General features: G+C 37.1%; 1 protein-coding gene across 1 annotated transcript in view; it reads right to left on the minus strand.

The window, feature by feature from the left end:
- Nucleotides 1-17,672, minus strand: part of LOC129750883 (serine-rich adhesin for platelets) — a 249,638-nt gene that overhangs the window by 80,766 nt on the left and 151,200 nt on the right. The window contains exon 4 of the mRNA XM_055746027.1: nucleotides 4,418-4,521. Coding sequence (XP_055602002.1) covers nucleotides 4,418-4,521 — 104 coding nt within the window. The remainder of the gene's footprint in view (nucleotides 1-4,417; nucleotides 4,522-17,672) is intronic.

Consider the following 17,672-nt stretch of genomic DNA (forward strand, 5'->3'; position numbering starts at 1 on the left):
TATGAACCCGCTGTTTATTTATTAGACTCCGTCGTAATTCAAACTTCGCTCGGCTTGCTGATTTTCAGCTCATTTTATCTTTGGCAAATATTTTTTCCCACCCCAGTCTTAATTTTGTTTGGCAAAAATTGCTTAGTTAGAAGTTAATAAAGATATTTCCATTGACATAAATTTGTTTTCTCAACGGATTCATGGTCTATGCAGTAGAGGGTTAAAGGGGTTAAAGGGTTAACAATACAGTTCACTTAATTTATCGGCCTTATCGGTGATAAGTTTGTAGGAAGTGACAGTCTTAAAGAGAAAATATATAGTGCTTGATATTTGTGGAGTGTGAATTCCCAGATTTAGATATTGAACCGAGCCCTTGTAGCAAATTAGAGAAGCGGTATAAATGTTCTATGAGAGAAAATGCATCAGCGAGAGGGTTGTGGTATAATTTCCGATTCGGCTGAAAAAGGGGAGAGCGGAAAATCAGTTTGAAGAAGAAAGTTATAAGTGAAAGACGTGTGAAATTAAAAGTGGTGAAAAATAAAAAGAAACGGTGCAATATAAAAAAAATTAAAGTAGCTCAAGAGATGAATCCCTCCGAACACGAAAAAGTTATGTCCTTTTTAATAAGAACATATCATGAATTTGAAATTTAAAAGACGGATAGCAAGTTAAAAGAAATGAAAGATGTCGAAAATGAGCGGGTAGAATTTTATTTAGAAGCATTATCATCAACTTTCAAGGCCTTGCCATCGATAAGGCCGATAAATCAAGCAACAAACATAAAATACGGTGAATATTCTCTTTTTTAAATTGCAAATATTTTTTTTATGAAGAATTTTATCACCGTTATGTTGATTTATTTGTCGGCCTTGTTGTTGAAAGTGATGTCCTTTAGAGTTAGAACATTCCAAGGTTATGATAGATTTAATACATTCTACAATCTGTATCTACCACTTCAGAGTTGTATGTGATGAAAATGCTTGTAAATAAATTTCTACTCGCTCATTTTCAACATCTTTTCTTTTTTCTAACCTTCTATTCGTCTACAAAATTTCACAATCTTGAAATGTTCTCACTAAAGGACATCACTTTTACCAATATGGCTGACAAATAAATTAACATTCCAAAAACAAGATTTCGTACATATGTAGTGTACGGCATATTTTTATTTCCTTCTATCTAAGCGAAAAAAAAAAATTCCGCATGGTCATGACAATGTATGGTATGCTGTCAAAGAATAAAATATTTTAATATTTCAGTTTTATAACCTTGTTAAATGTTTGTTTATTTTGAATTTGTCATCCCATGTAAATTCGAAAAAAATAAAGAACTATGATGCACAGAAGTTGAGGCAAAATGCAAAAAAATCATGTTCTAGATTGGTGCCAGTTTTTTTTCTAAATAAAGTATAAAATGTATAGTAGGTAAATAGTCAACAAATTGAAACTCAAAGCTCTAAATAGGTATCGTCAAACGGGGCATCGTGTCACAGCAGGGTTAGATGCAACATTTGTATACCACAACACTTATTTAAATTTGATTTTAATATACTGTAATTAAGTTATCATTTAATGATAACAAAATTATGATGACAAAGTTTCTCACACCTTGAAAAGTTTAACGAAGTTTTTGATTCTAATAGATTATTGAAAACATCTAGCAATAGATGTATACATCTTTTTAATACTTAGATGCCGTTTAAAACTTAACCCATTATGACGGTTTGGCTTAATGATTTCACTTTCAATTCGCTTTTATTGCTTTTATTTCCCTATATCAACACTGTTGATGTAATAATATTTTTCGAACAATCATCAAAGTTTTTTAAATATTTTTTTTTTATTATTCAGTTACCAGTCTGAGCTAAAATGATTAACTTTTTTTTAATCTTGTTTCCATATGCTGGAATGGGATTGTTTTGCATCACGCGTTTATTAATTTCAAAATTTCATCCATCCAAACAATATTTTTTATGATTTCAGCAATTAGAATTTTTTGTAATAATTTTTTACCCCTAAATGTATGTAATTGAATTTCAACAGACCCAATAATTACTGCAATTGGTGTTTTATGCATAATGAAATCACAAATAAATAAAAAATTTAAATTTTCAAACGCTTTTATTTTATTTATCATTAAAAACAAAATTTGTTGCAACTTTCCCCTTCATCTTAGTAGGGTGAAAATTGCATGTTTTTTAAATTTAAAAATAACTAGTCAAACCAAGAAACTTTCAGATAACGTCAATTTTATGTCCCATCAACTTGTCCCACTATCTTGTACAACATTTAAAAAAATATCTCGATTTAGAAAATTTCCGAAATTAAAATAATTAATGCCAACCAAATTTCCGTGCGCTACTTTCACTGATTTCCTCACTCACTGCCGACAACCTAGGATCTTCCAATATGCTCCGAAAGTGTTTGATTTGATTTATTTATTTTTTGTTGTTGGCCTGCGTCTAGATTGTTTTGATATCACCATTCTAACATGCCCGAGCGAGGATTTTTCCCTCTCTGCTTTTCCCTTTTCCTTGAAAAGAATCTTTTTTTTCTCTGTTTGTTGACTTCACACTCTACACGCCAGTTGATGTTTCTATCTATTTTTCGATTCCACAAACGCACTCCGTTGCGGTATGGTGTGTTCTGTATGTGCGTAATCCTAATTTAATCCACTTTTAATGATACACTTCAACTAGTATTTGGCGTGTGGGGTCGCGGCTTCGAGTGTTGGGTTTTTAATTTATTGGTGTTTTATGTTGATGTCGGAGGTTTTTTTTCTGTTCTTGACTCGACACGCTTTTTTTCTGAATGAATATCTCCTTCTAATGGATGGTGAAAATTGTTGCGGTGACAACTGCCAGCTGGTGAATCGGAGAAATGAAAGCCGATGAAAACAAAAATATTCTAACGAATGCTGGGAAATTTTGATAAAGTTTCTAAAAAGTTACAAAACCTAGCAAAAAAGTTAATTACATACAGAGTAAATATTCGATTCGAAAAATGCTACCGAAACAACTCGAGTGGTCATTGACCTTTGAATTCCTTAGAAACTTTTCTTGATGGAAGGAAAAACTTTCGGGGAAAGAAAAATTGAAGGAAGGATCCATTTCCTAATTAGAAATCTTCATTAACCGAGTTCACACTTCACTGGAAGGATACTCTTTCAATCTCCACTCGAAAGGATAGCTCGACAAATATCCTTAACAATCGAGTCAAAAGTCACATCAGAGCTGTGAAAGGATATTAGCCGAATGTTTAAAATTCGAGAGCTAGAAAACAATACCAAAAAAACACTTTCCAATCTCGGAAAGTGAGTCTAGTTTGAGTGCACCCGATCTTATTAAGAATCAGGAGGAAAAAAACCTTCAGTTTATTTGTCCCTCTCGGCAGGAGCCAAAATAAAATTAAAAAGGCGATAAACTTTCAATCGGTTGTTTGTAAGAAACTTCAATCCTACCGTCCTTTTTTTTCTTATCCCGATTATCATTGAGCGACGCCCAGCCCAAAGGGCACAGTTTGGAGAAAAAGGGTTCAGCAATTTCAATCATCGATTTGGTTTCTATTGATTTTTCCAGCTTTTAATTAGCTGCCGCCGTTCGGTACAATACGAGATGAAAACAAAACCAATGAAAAAATTGACCATAAATTAATCCTTGTTTTTATTCGTTCTTTGAATTTCTCAGCTTTTTTTCTAACCATTTTGGGAGAATATTAAAAGAACACGATATCGGAATGCTGCCTCAAATATTTAAACACCCGACTGAGAGGGGGTAGTTGAAAGGTTAGATCAAATATTTGGATCAAAGATAAGGCAATATTGATCGATTTTTGTTAGGACGTGTTGAATTTTCTGACCCTGCCTCGAATTCAAAAGTTCAAAATTCAATCTCCAGCTCTGAATTCTGATCCGAAACACTGATTTAAATAATGAATAATAGTTTCAACACGTTCTAATTAAATCCCTTTTCGATTCGAAAAATTTTGGTTTTCCAACAGCTTGAGCTAGATGGCGCTTAAGGAGACGCCATCAAGAATCGTTTATTCCCCTTCATAAAAAAGGGTCAGCATTACGAGCTCGGAAGAAGTTCTTTATCTTCGTCCCGCTGAAAGCAATGTAAAAGACATGTAATCATTCAGAATCCAATACCCGCAGCCTAATAACCTTTTAATTCGATCGGTTTTCTATGGAAATGAGGAGCTCGAGCAGGAGGTAAAAACCGGGAAGAGGACTTCCTACCGGGAGACGCCGAGGTTAGTGTGTCAAAGCTCCGAAATTCAAATTCCCAGCGGATTGAAAGAAGTTCAAGGAAACCTCGAAGGGGGAAGCCAGAAGTATTTCTTTGCGGCAGCAATCGGTCTAAAGAGGGGGTTTCTAACTTTTTTTTTCAAATGGTTTCCTCAGTATTTAATAGTTTTTGACTTACCGATCCGTAGACGCTACCGCAGGTGTCCATGCAGAGAAATAAACAGGTCGCCACCCCCTGGATCCGAATCTGTCCGGCGGCCACCGTCGTCCGCTGGAGGATTGCTGGAAGAGAAGAAATCGAAGAAGAAATATCAAACAAATGCTAGGATTAACTTGATAGCTTCTATGCAACTTGAGAAACATAAAATTATGATTTTTTATAGCTCAAAATTTTGAAATACCTGCTTGGTATGAATTTATCAATTTTAATTTTATTTTATAAAATTGTGAACATCGATTCATTCTTAATGTAAAGCCTTACATTTAAAATTGAAGTTTGTCTGAGATTCTAGGTGCTCAAACTCCAAATAGTAACTAAGCAGAACCATAGGAAGCACGGGCTGAACTATACATCAAATCTTTATCAAAATGATAAATGTTGGTCTGAGTGAAAACTCAAATGTGAATATCGCTATATTTTTTAAAACGATTATACTTAAGACTGAGACGTTTTGGTTAAAATCTCATCCACGTGACGTTCACATGAGTAAATTTGAATTGTTATGATTTCAACATTTGTAACCAGTGCGTTGTGTGAGAAGCCCAAGGTCAGTGAGAATCATCGTAGTCCCAAATGTAAATGTGCACAGGAGGCGCTGTGTGGAGTGGAGGCGGACCGTACCTTACACCATCGTCACCATAAGCGAATAATGGCCAAGGTAATGGACGGGCAATATGCTGATCAACAGAGGGCGCTGATCGAACGCACAAATGAGCAGCCATAGGCGGGCTTCGAAAAAGACGCAATGGGGCGGAATTCCAGGATGGAGCCGAAAGTCCGGATCCGGGGCAATTGCCGACAGCTAATGCGATCACTCCACAAAGAACAACCAAACTATACGGTACTGAGTTCTCGTAAGTGCACGCGTAGTGATATAGCACAGAGTAACCAGGTGAGAAGTGATCGCTGCCCCGGAATCCATAGAACCATGGACTGGCCCATCAAAATAAATATTTAATCCGCTCGTATTTTGCCCCATTGCGCCAACAGGACCCCTTTTTGCTTACCGATTGGTTCGTTGGAGATTGGAGGACGTGAGGCACAAGGTACAGATCCGGAGGCAGACCTACCGCTACATAAGGCAAGCCCCGGTAGGCCTCATCGCGACCGGACACGATATTCGCCACATCCAGGCAGCCGTTAACGCCGTGTGGTCCGAAGGTTGCGGAACGTCCGGGTAGGAGAAGAAGAAGCCGCGCTGAAGACCGACCGAACAACTTACCCCGCGCCGCTGTGCAGTCCGGAAAGGAGAGCGGAAGCGAGGAAGTGCGGAGTCAGCTACCTAAGGTGTCCCTATCAGCTTCAACCAAGGTAGGACTGAAAACCCCTGAAATCGTCTTGTCCCTGATAGTGCGGGTAAATAAACCATTTTGTCGACAAACAAACATAATAAACGGGAAAGTTCGTTTCTACTAAGCACAGTGTTTTCTTGTTGCAAGCTAGAACGCGGATAGCCGGCCCTGAGGCTTGTAGAGGGGGGTTCTCATTGGTGCTGGGCAGGCTAACCAACCCCATAGGTTATACATTTGGTTCTGAAAAATCATCATATTAATTGTTTCTTCTGATGAACCGAGTTTGCTAATGGTTTTTGTTCCAATTTATAAATTCTTAAAAGGAAATTTTTCGCTGAACATGTTTGTCCAAGACCGTATCCTCGTATGTTATAAGACAGAAAAGTTATTGAAAATGAAATGAATTTGCGGCTTTATCGGTGAGGGTTAAAGAGTTGAAATGAAAGACGGATAGAAGATCAGAAGAAAATTCTAAGGTGGTGAAAAGAGCGAAGAGCATTTGAAATAGAAGCTTGACCACATACTAAATTCTTTGTCCCACACCAATTAACTGTATTGAAGAAGTAGTACCCAATAGAGAAGGCACTACGTTTTTCGATACAGTTAATTATGGATGGTTCGACCGCCATGTGAGTGTGCACATGTGCCGAACGGACAAAAAATTTAGCATGTGGTTGCTCTGTTAAGTCTTCTATTGTGCGATATCGTTCCATCGATGGCTAGGTAGATTTCTTATTTTCGTTTTGTGCGGATGTTCCAACTGGATTGAGTTGTCGCATACGGTCAACGGTCAGAAATGACTGTATGCGACAACTCAATCCAGTTGGAACATCCGCACAAAACGAAAATAAGAAATCTACCTAGCCATCGATGGAACGATATCGCACAATAGAAGACTTAACAGAGCAACCACATGCTAAATTTTTTGTCCGTTTGGCACATGTGCACACTCACATGGCGGTCGAACCATCCATAATTAACTGTATCGAAAAACGTAGTGCCTTCTCTATTGGGTACTACTTCTTCAATACAGTTAATTGGTGTGGGACAAAGAATTTAGTATGTGGTCAAGCTTCTATTTCAAATGCTCTTCGCTCTTTTCACCACCTTAGAATTTTCTTCTGATCTTCTATCCGTCTTTCATTTCAACTCTTTAACCCTCACCGATAAAGCCGCAAATTCATTTCATAAAACAAATTCACGGTGATTTCTCCTCTTAAATAGTTATTGAAAATGTTTTTTACATTGAAAAACAATCAATTTAACTGACATCACTGCTGGGGCCTAGCGAGGTTTGCATGACTACTTTTAAAGCAAAAAAGCTGCATTGTTTCGAGAATCGTTTCTTTCCTCGATCTAGGAATCTCAAACATTATGAGATGTTTTGAGAATCTTAAGTACTTGAGAAATTGTTTAGGCTTTCTAGAGGCTTGTATGTCGTATCGTATCAAAATGCCTAAATATTTAGATAATCTATACTGCCGTTCTAAGCAAGATGTCCCATGTGACTTTTGGGTCATTTTCTCTTTTTTGCTGGAAACGGTCTCTTTTAGTGTTTACTTTCGAATAAAAACACAAAAAAGTATACTTTGTTCTGAACTTATACGAAATTTTCATCAAGGTGGTTGTCTCTATGTTGATAGTTCTACGCAAGAATGTTACACTAGAGAAAATTCTATGAAAAATGCAAATTTTATCAAAAAATTGTCTTAAGATGAGTTCAAACTATTGAATTTAATGTTATTAACTGAAAAGAACACTAAAATAGAGGGCAGAGGAGGAACGAGAAGCCATGAGTGTTTTATTAACACTAGAAAGACCGCACCAGGCAAAATGACTGGTTGGACACTTTGTTTGTTGAATATCTTTTAAATACTTCGCTTGAAAAATTCGCAAAAAATACGACTTTTCATGAATTTTGAATCCCTACAAAACTGTGTATTTTTTATTTTACTAGCTCTTTTAATAAGCGAGATAAATTTCGTTATGGACACTCGGACCGTGACCAGTCCAAATGACTGGTAAAATTCACAGCCCTATAACTCAAACATGATAAATTTTTTTCGCATGCTTTTGGTTTCATTTGCAACCTACATTCAAGACAAAGAGCCCTAGTTAATTTATGGTAGGCAGAAGTGTGTCATTCGTTATGAAATTATTGATTTTCGATTTGAAGTCATGAAAATTTGCAGAAAAAATTCTCGGATTGGCCGCTGTGTGGCGCTTCAAGCACTCGACTCCAAATTTTTTCGGTCTGTTTTGTTGCCCAACTATAATCGAACTTTCTGTCAAAATTTGGCGAAATTTCATCAAGATTTGTAAAAGTTATGTTAGATTTAATACATGTCCATTCGCGTAATCGAGTAGTTTAAGGTGATAAATTTGTTTTATACTAAACTAGAATGAGTAAAATAATTATGAATTGTGTACTCATTTATTCAAATTTTAAGACAACAGCTGTGAAACTGAATAATTTAAATGATATTTTAACATGAGTGCACGGAATATTTTTTATATGTTGGTTATCAACCATGAGTGCACGGATTCACCGCAGTTTCTGCCCAAGTATGTGTTTACATGCATTCTTAGATTATTAGGTTTCACAAATTTCCAATGTAAGTTCACTTACAGGTATTCCGGCACCCGTGTCTATACCTGGCCAGCTGGCAACTGATTATACATTCTTATTGAACATTCCTATTATAAGAGGAAACACATCTTACCTGTCGGCAACTTATGGGGTTTGCACCCAAGAGTTTTCTTGCCGATACCAGGAATCGAACTCCGTACGCCTGGCATACCTAGACCAGACTCGCGCAAGCCTATCTGATAGACCACATCGGCGCTAAGATTTTTCAACATGGGTGTACAGAATGGCTGTAAATTTGCCGTTGTAAATTATATAGAAATAAATTGTTTTCAACTTGCTTCAGAACACAAAATATTTTTCAGTTAGATATGATAGGTATTTAAAATGCAATATTGGTCAATCGAAAAACCTTTCAACGTGAACATTTGACAATGTTGATTCATTATTTTTATTTTCACTATTTTCCGTCGCACGACATAACTTGATGCATATAATTCCTAAAATTCACTCGGACCATGCTAACCGTTTTCCAATTTTTTGGATGATGATCAGATCTTATCAGATAAATATACGATTGCAAAAACCTGTTTTTAATAATAAACAAATAAATTTATTATTTCAAGATATGATTGAAATATTTCTTTCCCAGGAATGACCAAACGGAACCTAAAATAATAATCGTTATTTAAATGATTATGTCTCAACATGAAAGACATGGTTTCGACTTTGGTTTAGTTAAGATTTGTGAAAATGCTTTTTAAAAATTTGCTAAAAGATCAATATTTGATTAAAACGCGATGAATCCGTGCACCCATAGTGAAAAACCATGTTCATAACACAAATTTTCATTTGAATCTATAAAAGTCTTTATTCTTTACCTTTAGCATGCAAAAAATCGATTTTGGATAAATGGCGGTGAATCCGTGCACCCATGGTAAATTGCTCTACTTATAGATAAAATATGCTTCAAAACCTACAATATCAGATATAATTTATAGGAAACGTGTTGAAAAATTTCAGAGCGATGGATGCTAGAAAATATCTACTAAAACAAAATTGAAGTGAAACCGTGCACCCATGGTCAAAACCCATAGCCATCTAACATGCTTTTATAATTTGATTGATAATGTGTTTTAATTTTTTGATAATTATTTGAAATATTCATTTTATGACATACACGCATTCGTCAACTATGCCAAAGTGAGGTGATTCCGTGCACCCATGGTGAACAAATATTTCCATTTTATAACGAAAATGTTATCGAATAAATTACAAAATAATGTCAAAAGAAAAAAGTTAAAAATATTATGATATAAAGAATTTCCCCTTCACCAGTCATTTTGACTGGTCACGGTCCGAATAGGTATATTCAATTTGCCGGTCCTTCTAGTGTTAAGAGAAATTTTCACTAAACACTTTTCGGTAGGCACTACTTACAAGATCCATACTCAACTATATACATTTTTATAAACAAATAGGAACGTATTTCTCAAATTACGGTTTAGCATGAGTTTTTGGGGAAAAAATAATCTACTCAAGCTTTTAAAATGATAGAAAAACTGTAGCCGTGTGACAGTTTTTCGTAGAACTAGCATCGACATGCGTTCTGATTCTACGCAAAAGTGTCACACGGAGCATTTTTGGCTCTAATTTGCTGTTTTTTTTTTGTACGAAATGTATTTTTTTTTTTGGAAGAAAACATTGTAAAATGATTAACTTGAACTGTTCACTACGAAAAAACTGTCGGTGAATTTTTAGTTTGAGAGAAAAATTGGAAATATAGCTGATATTGCAATCGCGTTTTTCTCGTTAGCACGTTTTTCCACATGGGACAATCTTGCTTAGAACGGCAGAATATGTATAAAAAGCAATTTGATTAGCGGATACCGAACCATGTCGTCCGAAGTCGCCTGTGTAGTGGCGGGTGCCATGCCCATCTCGGTTTTGCATGAGGAGGATGTACGAAAACAAAGACACACCCAACGTACGAAATCTCGCCAATGAGGACTCGAAGTCCAACTGGCAGCAGCTGTGGGACAGCTCAACGAGGGGAAGGTGGACCCATCGTTTGATCCCGCACATTGGAAACTGGATCGGAAGAAGGCACGGTGAAGTGGACTTCTATATGACGCAATTCCTGACTGGTCATGGATGCTTCATGAAGTACTACTACCGGTTTGGACATGTGGCTTTGCGATATTGCTTAGATTGTGGGGACGTAGAGGAAACTCCCGAACATGTGGTGTTTGCCTGTCCGAGGTTTGCGGCGGTAGTGCCGCTTCCTAAGGGGAAACTGCGGGGATAAGACTTTACCTTCCTTGTAGCGGACCTCGAAGGAAGAGGGTTAACCACTGTCGGGGGATACCCACGGGTAGAGAGGCTCTCAATGCCGGGCGAGCCTCTCGAGTCGGAGTAGGATGTCGTCACCGTCGGGAAACATCCGAGCCGTAGCGTTTAAAGTCCCGAACGTGTGCCGTGCCAGGCGCGTGTCCAGGACAAGCTGCTCTCGATCTGGCACACGACGGGCGAGGTGGCGAACCTCGAACTCTGGAAATAAGAGGTCGGGCTTCGAGTCGTTAGAGAAGAGGTCAGGCCTCGAACCTCCAGGCGGAGAGGTTTGTGTGGTCAACCCCGAGTTTTTATGATAAGGGGTAGGGCCGTCGTAAGATGAGGGATCAGGCCCTAAATCAACAAGAGGAGGGGTACTAGTGGTTACCTCGAGCCATTACAAGAAGAAGTCAGATCTCAAGTCGTTAGAGGAGAGATCGGGCCTCGAATCGTGCAGAGGAGAGGTAAACCTCTATTCGATGCGAGGAGGGGTCGGATCTCGAGTCTTTAGAGGAAAGATCAGATATCAAGTCGCGAAGAGAAGAGGTTTGTGTGGGATTCTCGAGTCATTGCGTGGAGATTTTGGTTCTTAAGTCGTTAGAGGAGAGTTCAGTCATAAGAATAAGAGGTTTTGCTGAAAGTGGTCTCGTTAAAGAGTATTGCCTTGGAGCGCACTAGCGCGAATAGACCTCCCACTATTGAAGTATAGTGTGCTAAACAGTTCAAGGTGGGAGCCAGGTCTGCGGCCCCAGGTGGAGTTTAGGGAATAGGGGGTATACACGGAGTATATCATACCCATGGACTCAGAGTAGCAAACTGGGGGGACGCGGTGGCTCGCCGTGCCTTGGAATACAATCCGTAAGACCAGGCCCACCAATGGTTGCTAAACCTCGAATCGAGTACATTCAGCAATATATCTATCAACCCATCATCGCACCAACAGTCGCTAACTTGATTCGAGAAATAGCATTCGAGCAGTAGGTTGTTACAGGATTTGTTTATGTAGCAACCCGGTAGCAACGCAGCCGGTCGTCGCTATGAGAAAATAAACAAACACAAATACCAACCTGGATGGCAACAATGAGTGCGAAAACCAGTAAGTAGATAAAAACGCAACCAATCAAAACATCTAAAATACCGACCGAAATAGCAACGCCCGGTGGGTTTGATCTAAACCGGGATTTAGGGTAACGGACCCATTTTGGACCGCTTTGGGAAATAGCTAGGCTATTTACTGAAATAAAAAAAGTACATGTTACAATTTTTAACTGCTTTTTCTGTTTTTAACGAAGATCTTGGCTTTTTCTATTGAAACATATCGTCGTTTGTTGCAATGTAACAAGATTTAAGCCTTAAAACTCGTTTATTTGATTAATACGTTGTTCGGTATTTTGGACCACCAGGATTCTATTTTGGACCTATTTTGGACCACCCTTAAACTAAATAAGTTTGTATTCTCTAAATGTTGATAAATTTACGACAGCAATTTATGCGCAATTATGCGAATAATTCAGTTGATCTTTTCCTTTCTTATTCTTGTAGTCAGGTTTTTGTTTGTTCACGTTAATTCATTCCTGAACTAACTTTTTTCAACATTTCACTACCTTCTATTTCGGTACACTTGCTTGATGAATTTTTCTTATTACACCCTTTTTTCTACAATTTCTTAGGCTTCAATATATTAATTTCCGATAAAAATAGAGTAAAAACGGAAAAACTCCTCCGTTTATTGTTTGCTTCAAATGTTTTGGAACTTTTTACAGCACACTGAAATCTGGAGGTCATTTTTTTCCTGCAGTGTTCAATACTGGCCAGTTGGCTTATGTTTGGGATTATTTTTTTGAACGCAAATCTCCTTCAACCCAATGATAACCTCGAAAGTCTGACATCATCAACTCCGCGACATCAGTTGATGCATTTTGACTTACAAAACCTTAGTGGATTTGGATTGGCTTCAGTTCTGTAGAATATAGAGATTCAAAAAGATAAAAATGTGTGAGTTCTTTTTAACCATCTAAAAGCCAGATTTTTTCCGCTGAAAAATTCACAACTTTTGTTCTACGAAAAAAAAAAAATTATCGTCGGAGTGAAAATTTCAACAGTTTATTTTTTAATTTGCAAAACTAGATTTTTGGAACTTTTTCGCTTGTAATTTTTACACATTTAATCATTTTTTTCTAAAGTTTCTCATAGCTTAAGATGAATATATTTTTTTTGGTCAAAATTGTTCCACTATTTATTAATTGAAATATTTCAACTGTTACCAAAATTTTCCATATTTGCCATTGTGTTGTCGGTTTTTCAAAACCCCCTGGCAACTTGACGTTTCCCATACAAATCGCGTGTGCCAGTTTTTTCTGGTTCTCTGGTTCTGTCAAATCGAAAATCCGCATGCTTAACATGTCGGATGGGCCCATAACGAAATATGATTTCATTTGATTGATTTATTATTTATTTTATTTACATAGTATACCGTCTCACGACATAACTTAACGAACATAATTCCTATAATTCACTCGGTCCATGGCAACCGTTCTCCAATTTCTCGGACACCCTACGTTCGCCAGATCACGCTCCACTTGTATAACCACCTGATTGATTCAATAAATGGAAAAATGATTCGAATTTAAAATTCATAGCTTAGTTTTAATAAAGTTAATAAAGAAACTAGTTGGAAAACTACCAAGCAAGCAAACTTATAGAACGATGATTTGTGTGTACTTCATTGGCCCTAAAACTTCTGGTCTGTTCAAAATAATTACCTTATATCCAGCTGTTTTTGTGGGCCCAGTACCTTTTATGGGATCTATCGTATACAATAAATGTAACGTTTAAAATTGCCGAAATAATCTTTAATTGATTTTCATAAAATACGATGCGTATGAATGTTTCAGAAGGATAAAACAATCGAATTAAAGCAAAATTTTTCCAGTTTTTTGTAATGAGTGTTCCTATTCAAAAGGTAAATTGGAATTGGAAGTTGGAAACATGAATAAGAATATTAATTTTGGTGATACATTTTTTATTTATTCGAAGGTTTCTAAAAAAAACTGATTTGCACCGCATTTCATGATGGGCTCTGCTCATAAACATGACTTAAAAAGCATGTGAACAAGCGGTACACCAGCGACATCTGCGATTTTGGAACAGGCACACGAAACTCGCCTGAACTGTAAAGTTGCCAGGGGATTGATTTTTCCCCAAACCTCCTTTAGACGGGGTTTATATTTCAACTCTTCAACCTAATCAAGTATATTTTTTTCTCGGAAATCAACTCTGAACTCTTAGAAAAAACTATCAATAATTTCTCATGAAGCAAAGAAAAAAAATGTTGACTTAATGGAAAATTGGTGTATGCCCAGTTTTTCATGTTTTAAGCTTCTTTTAGCTGTAGCTATATATAATAGGACCTTTTTTCGACATGGGTCGAATTGCTATTAAAACAAGGTTTTTCGATTCTTCTAGATTTCCAACTATTTTCAAGTGTTTTATCATAGCTGTGAACATGTTTGTATTTGTTAAATTCATCACAGCTTTGCAGAAAACCTCTTGAAAGTTGACTCTAACAATGGTACATCCTTCTGAAATTAGCTTGATTCGGCCCAAATGTGAAAAATCAAAACATTATTATCAATTTTCTCTCCTTATTAGCTTAATTCAATGGAATGTTAGGTTTGATTGGAATCATAAGAAGTAGCTTTAATTATATTTGTTCAAAATTTTCATGATTAACATGATTTGTTCGAGAAACATTGGAAAAAAGCTGTAAGGTGGTCCAAAATATGTACCCGGTCCAAAATAGGTCCGTTACCCTATAGGGTATACTACCTGTGGTTATCAACTAAAAAAAAAAACACTTGATATTTTAATAATTTAGAATCTTTTTCCACAAACTTGAAATGTAAATTTTTATTCCATCATTATTCCATCATTGTGTAGTATTGAGTACAATTGAACAAGATTTATCTTTCTTCCTGAACAAGTAAAAAAACGAAAACACTGCTTTTTCTGCCAAACGAAACCCTTTTTTCGGTTTTGAAAAAATCGACGGAAGATCTTGGCTGCGTGATGATGAAACAAATGCATCCTTCGATTTTTTCCAAATTCGCCTATACATTTTTACAAATGAGAATATTTAAGCTTAAAGAAAGGTACGAAAATTTTCAACAATTTTTGAAAATTTTGAGTGCTTTGTTACAAAAGGCAGCATTTAGAAGGTTTGAATGGTTATTATATTGATGTGTTATCGAAGTTTTATGGGCTCTTACGTTGATAGTAAAATAATAATAATAAACTCGTATATTTTAATGTCCAGGTGGGAAATTCCTTCAAGCATTTGTTTTTTCAAAGGAATTGTGATCGTTCCTCAGCAATTCATCGAAATGATTGGTTACGATCGATCCAACAGAAATCCGTACCGCAGAGCCCACCAAAAGTGAGAGATGTTTATCTCCGGGACCCTTCTATGAGGTATCGACTTTCATTTGCCACGCATTGCGCTTCGGCCAAAAGGGACGCGGTGAACTTGGAAAGTTCCATTTCCAATAGTAGAACAACCAAATCCCCTTACTAACTGCAACAAATCTGCTGCCGCAACCTCACGCAAGTTTACAAACATCGGTTTCAGCTTACCGACCAGATGGACTTTCAGTTTCCCAGTTGTTTTTGTTTTCCTTGTTTTTCAGATTCACGAAAGTTGTTGAAAAAAAAAATTGGATTAGTTCTGAAATGGACGCAACGGAGTTAACTTCCCGGGAGATTCGAGGTAGATTAGGGAGACCTTCGGAGTGGATTTTTTGCTGCGTCTTATTTCCGATATTTCACTCACTGGAACTTGTAGGTTGTGGTTGCAGATTTTCCAAATGCATTTTTGATGCGCTAATTTTCGTTGCAGCACAAAGAATGGCAGAACAAAAAAAAACATATTAGTAATTCGATTCCCCGCGCAAAGCAAATGGTCGGTTCGAAAAGTATTCCATACAATCGTCGATCGGGAGATTCCCGAGAATTTCGATGCCAGTTGGTTCCGATTCTTGGCCCGGGAATGGACAACTCTGTTATTAAATTTCACTCTTCGCCTTCACTTTTTTTCGGTTTCCCATCCCTGAGAACGATGATGATTATGATGCCGGGTGATTGATCCCGCACGATTATGGTTTCAACGGTTTTCAGCTGCCGGATTCAATCTTTAGCGAAGAAAATTGCTGTTATTTGGGATCCAGAAAATGGGTCATTAGGGAAACATTACTACCGAGACTAGAATTGGTCTTCGTTGGTGGTATTTTCACAGGGTTTTATAATTAAGGTATGTGTTTAAACCTGTATTGATTTTAAATTATTGATTCAAAATTGAACCTTTTTTCACCTTCTAAACTAGATCAAGGATATTAGAAATGTATTTTTATCCCATTCTTCTTGCTTGAAACTGGTACAAAGTTGCAACGCTTGTTGGATCACTTCGTTTTTATTAAGAGTTTTGAAATGACCAGCCTGTATTCCAATCATGATTTCTTAAAATTTCGTCACAATTGGGGTGAGCTGTGAACGCCAGCGGCGATGATTCGATTTGACACCACCGGAATTAACCTCCTAGCGCAACCGCATTGCTTATGATTGAAGAAAGGAAGGCAAAGAAGCTCCCACTTTTTATGTCTCCTCTGGCAAGAGAAGGGGGTCTCAAACCATCGACGAAACATTTCCCGTACACAAATATGCTCCCATGCTAATTTTGTTCCATTTTTTCGATTAGTCATCGAAATATTGAAAAAAATGTATGAGTGATCCTCTTCCCACTTTTTATCATTCCACTGAATGGAGGGAGCAGTGCTAAACCACCGGAAATAGCATTTCATGAGCTAGAATACCCTCTCATGCCAAATTCAGATTCGTTTAATTTAGTACTTTTCGAATTATGCTATAAAATTTGTATCGTGTATTGAACTACACTCCCATGCGCATTTCTGTTCCATTTGCTCGTTTGAATGATTGTTCCCATGTCATATTTGATTTTATTGTATTGTTTCGGATTATGCATGACAATTCTATGTGAGCTACCGTTTTCTCTAGCTGTATCCCCAATTCAAAGAGAAAGAAGTCTCAAATAAGCAAATTACCATTTTACGTATCTAAAGGCTTTCCCATGTCAAAGTTGTTTCCAATTGCTCGATTGCTCTCGAGCTATTGGAAAAATTGTATAGGAGCCCCTTTCTCTGCTCCCTATCGCGCAACTGGAAAGAGGTAGTAGTACTAAATATTCACAGAAACATTTCTTGTGCTCAAATACCCTCCCAAGCCAAATGTCGTTCCATTTGCTGGGTAAGTTTCCGAGTGATGTAAAAAATTTTATGGGAGCACCCTCCTCCTTTAAGATTTATAACTTTAAGAAGTTTTCCAATAATGCTGAGAATTGTAAAGGAGCCCCCTCCCCATCTTCTATCTCCTCACTGGAAGAAGGGAGGGAGGGGTTCTGAATATTCATAGAACTATTTATTGTACCTAAAGACTCTTCCAAGCCAAAATTGTAGGTGTGTAAACGGAATAAACCGACATCGCGGCACTCGCCTACAGCATGCAGGAAGCCAGTCAGTCAGTCGGCGATTAAGGGAGCGAGTCAATCAATGTGTGTGTTCCCCTGACAGTTCGTGATCCAGCGGTTCACCGGTTTTGCGTCTGAGCTTCGGAGCTTCGGAGCTTCGGACAGGTCTGCACACTTGGCGACAACGACAGGTAATTTTTCGTAATCTTAGTTAAACGAGAAATTATAAAGAGAAATCGAACCGTAAAAGGAAAACAAACGGTTCACGTTAAGAAAATTATAATCAAAGTTGCTTTAAAATCAAACAATTTATTAGTTACCCTTTACGCAAAAACGTACTTAAATGAGTAATTCAAATACTTAATAAGCGATACATAGTTGAAGTGAAAATTTAGTGCCATGTGTGATAAAAAGAAGGATTTTTTTTTTGAAAAATGGGCGGCTTATGGAATAATGCTGTAGTAAGAA

The sequence above is a fragment of the Uranotaenia lowii genome, chromosome 3, assembly GCF_029784155.1.
Source record: "Uranotaenia lowii strain MFRU-FL chromosome 3, ASM2978415v1, whole genome shotgun sequence".
Taxonomy (NCBI): Eukaryota; Metazoa; Arthropoda; class Insecta; order Diptera; family Culicidae; genus Uranotaenia; species Uranotaenia lowii.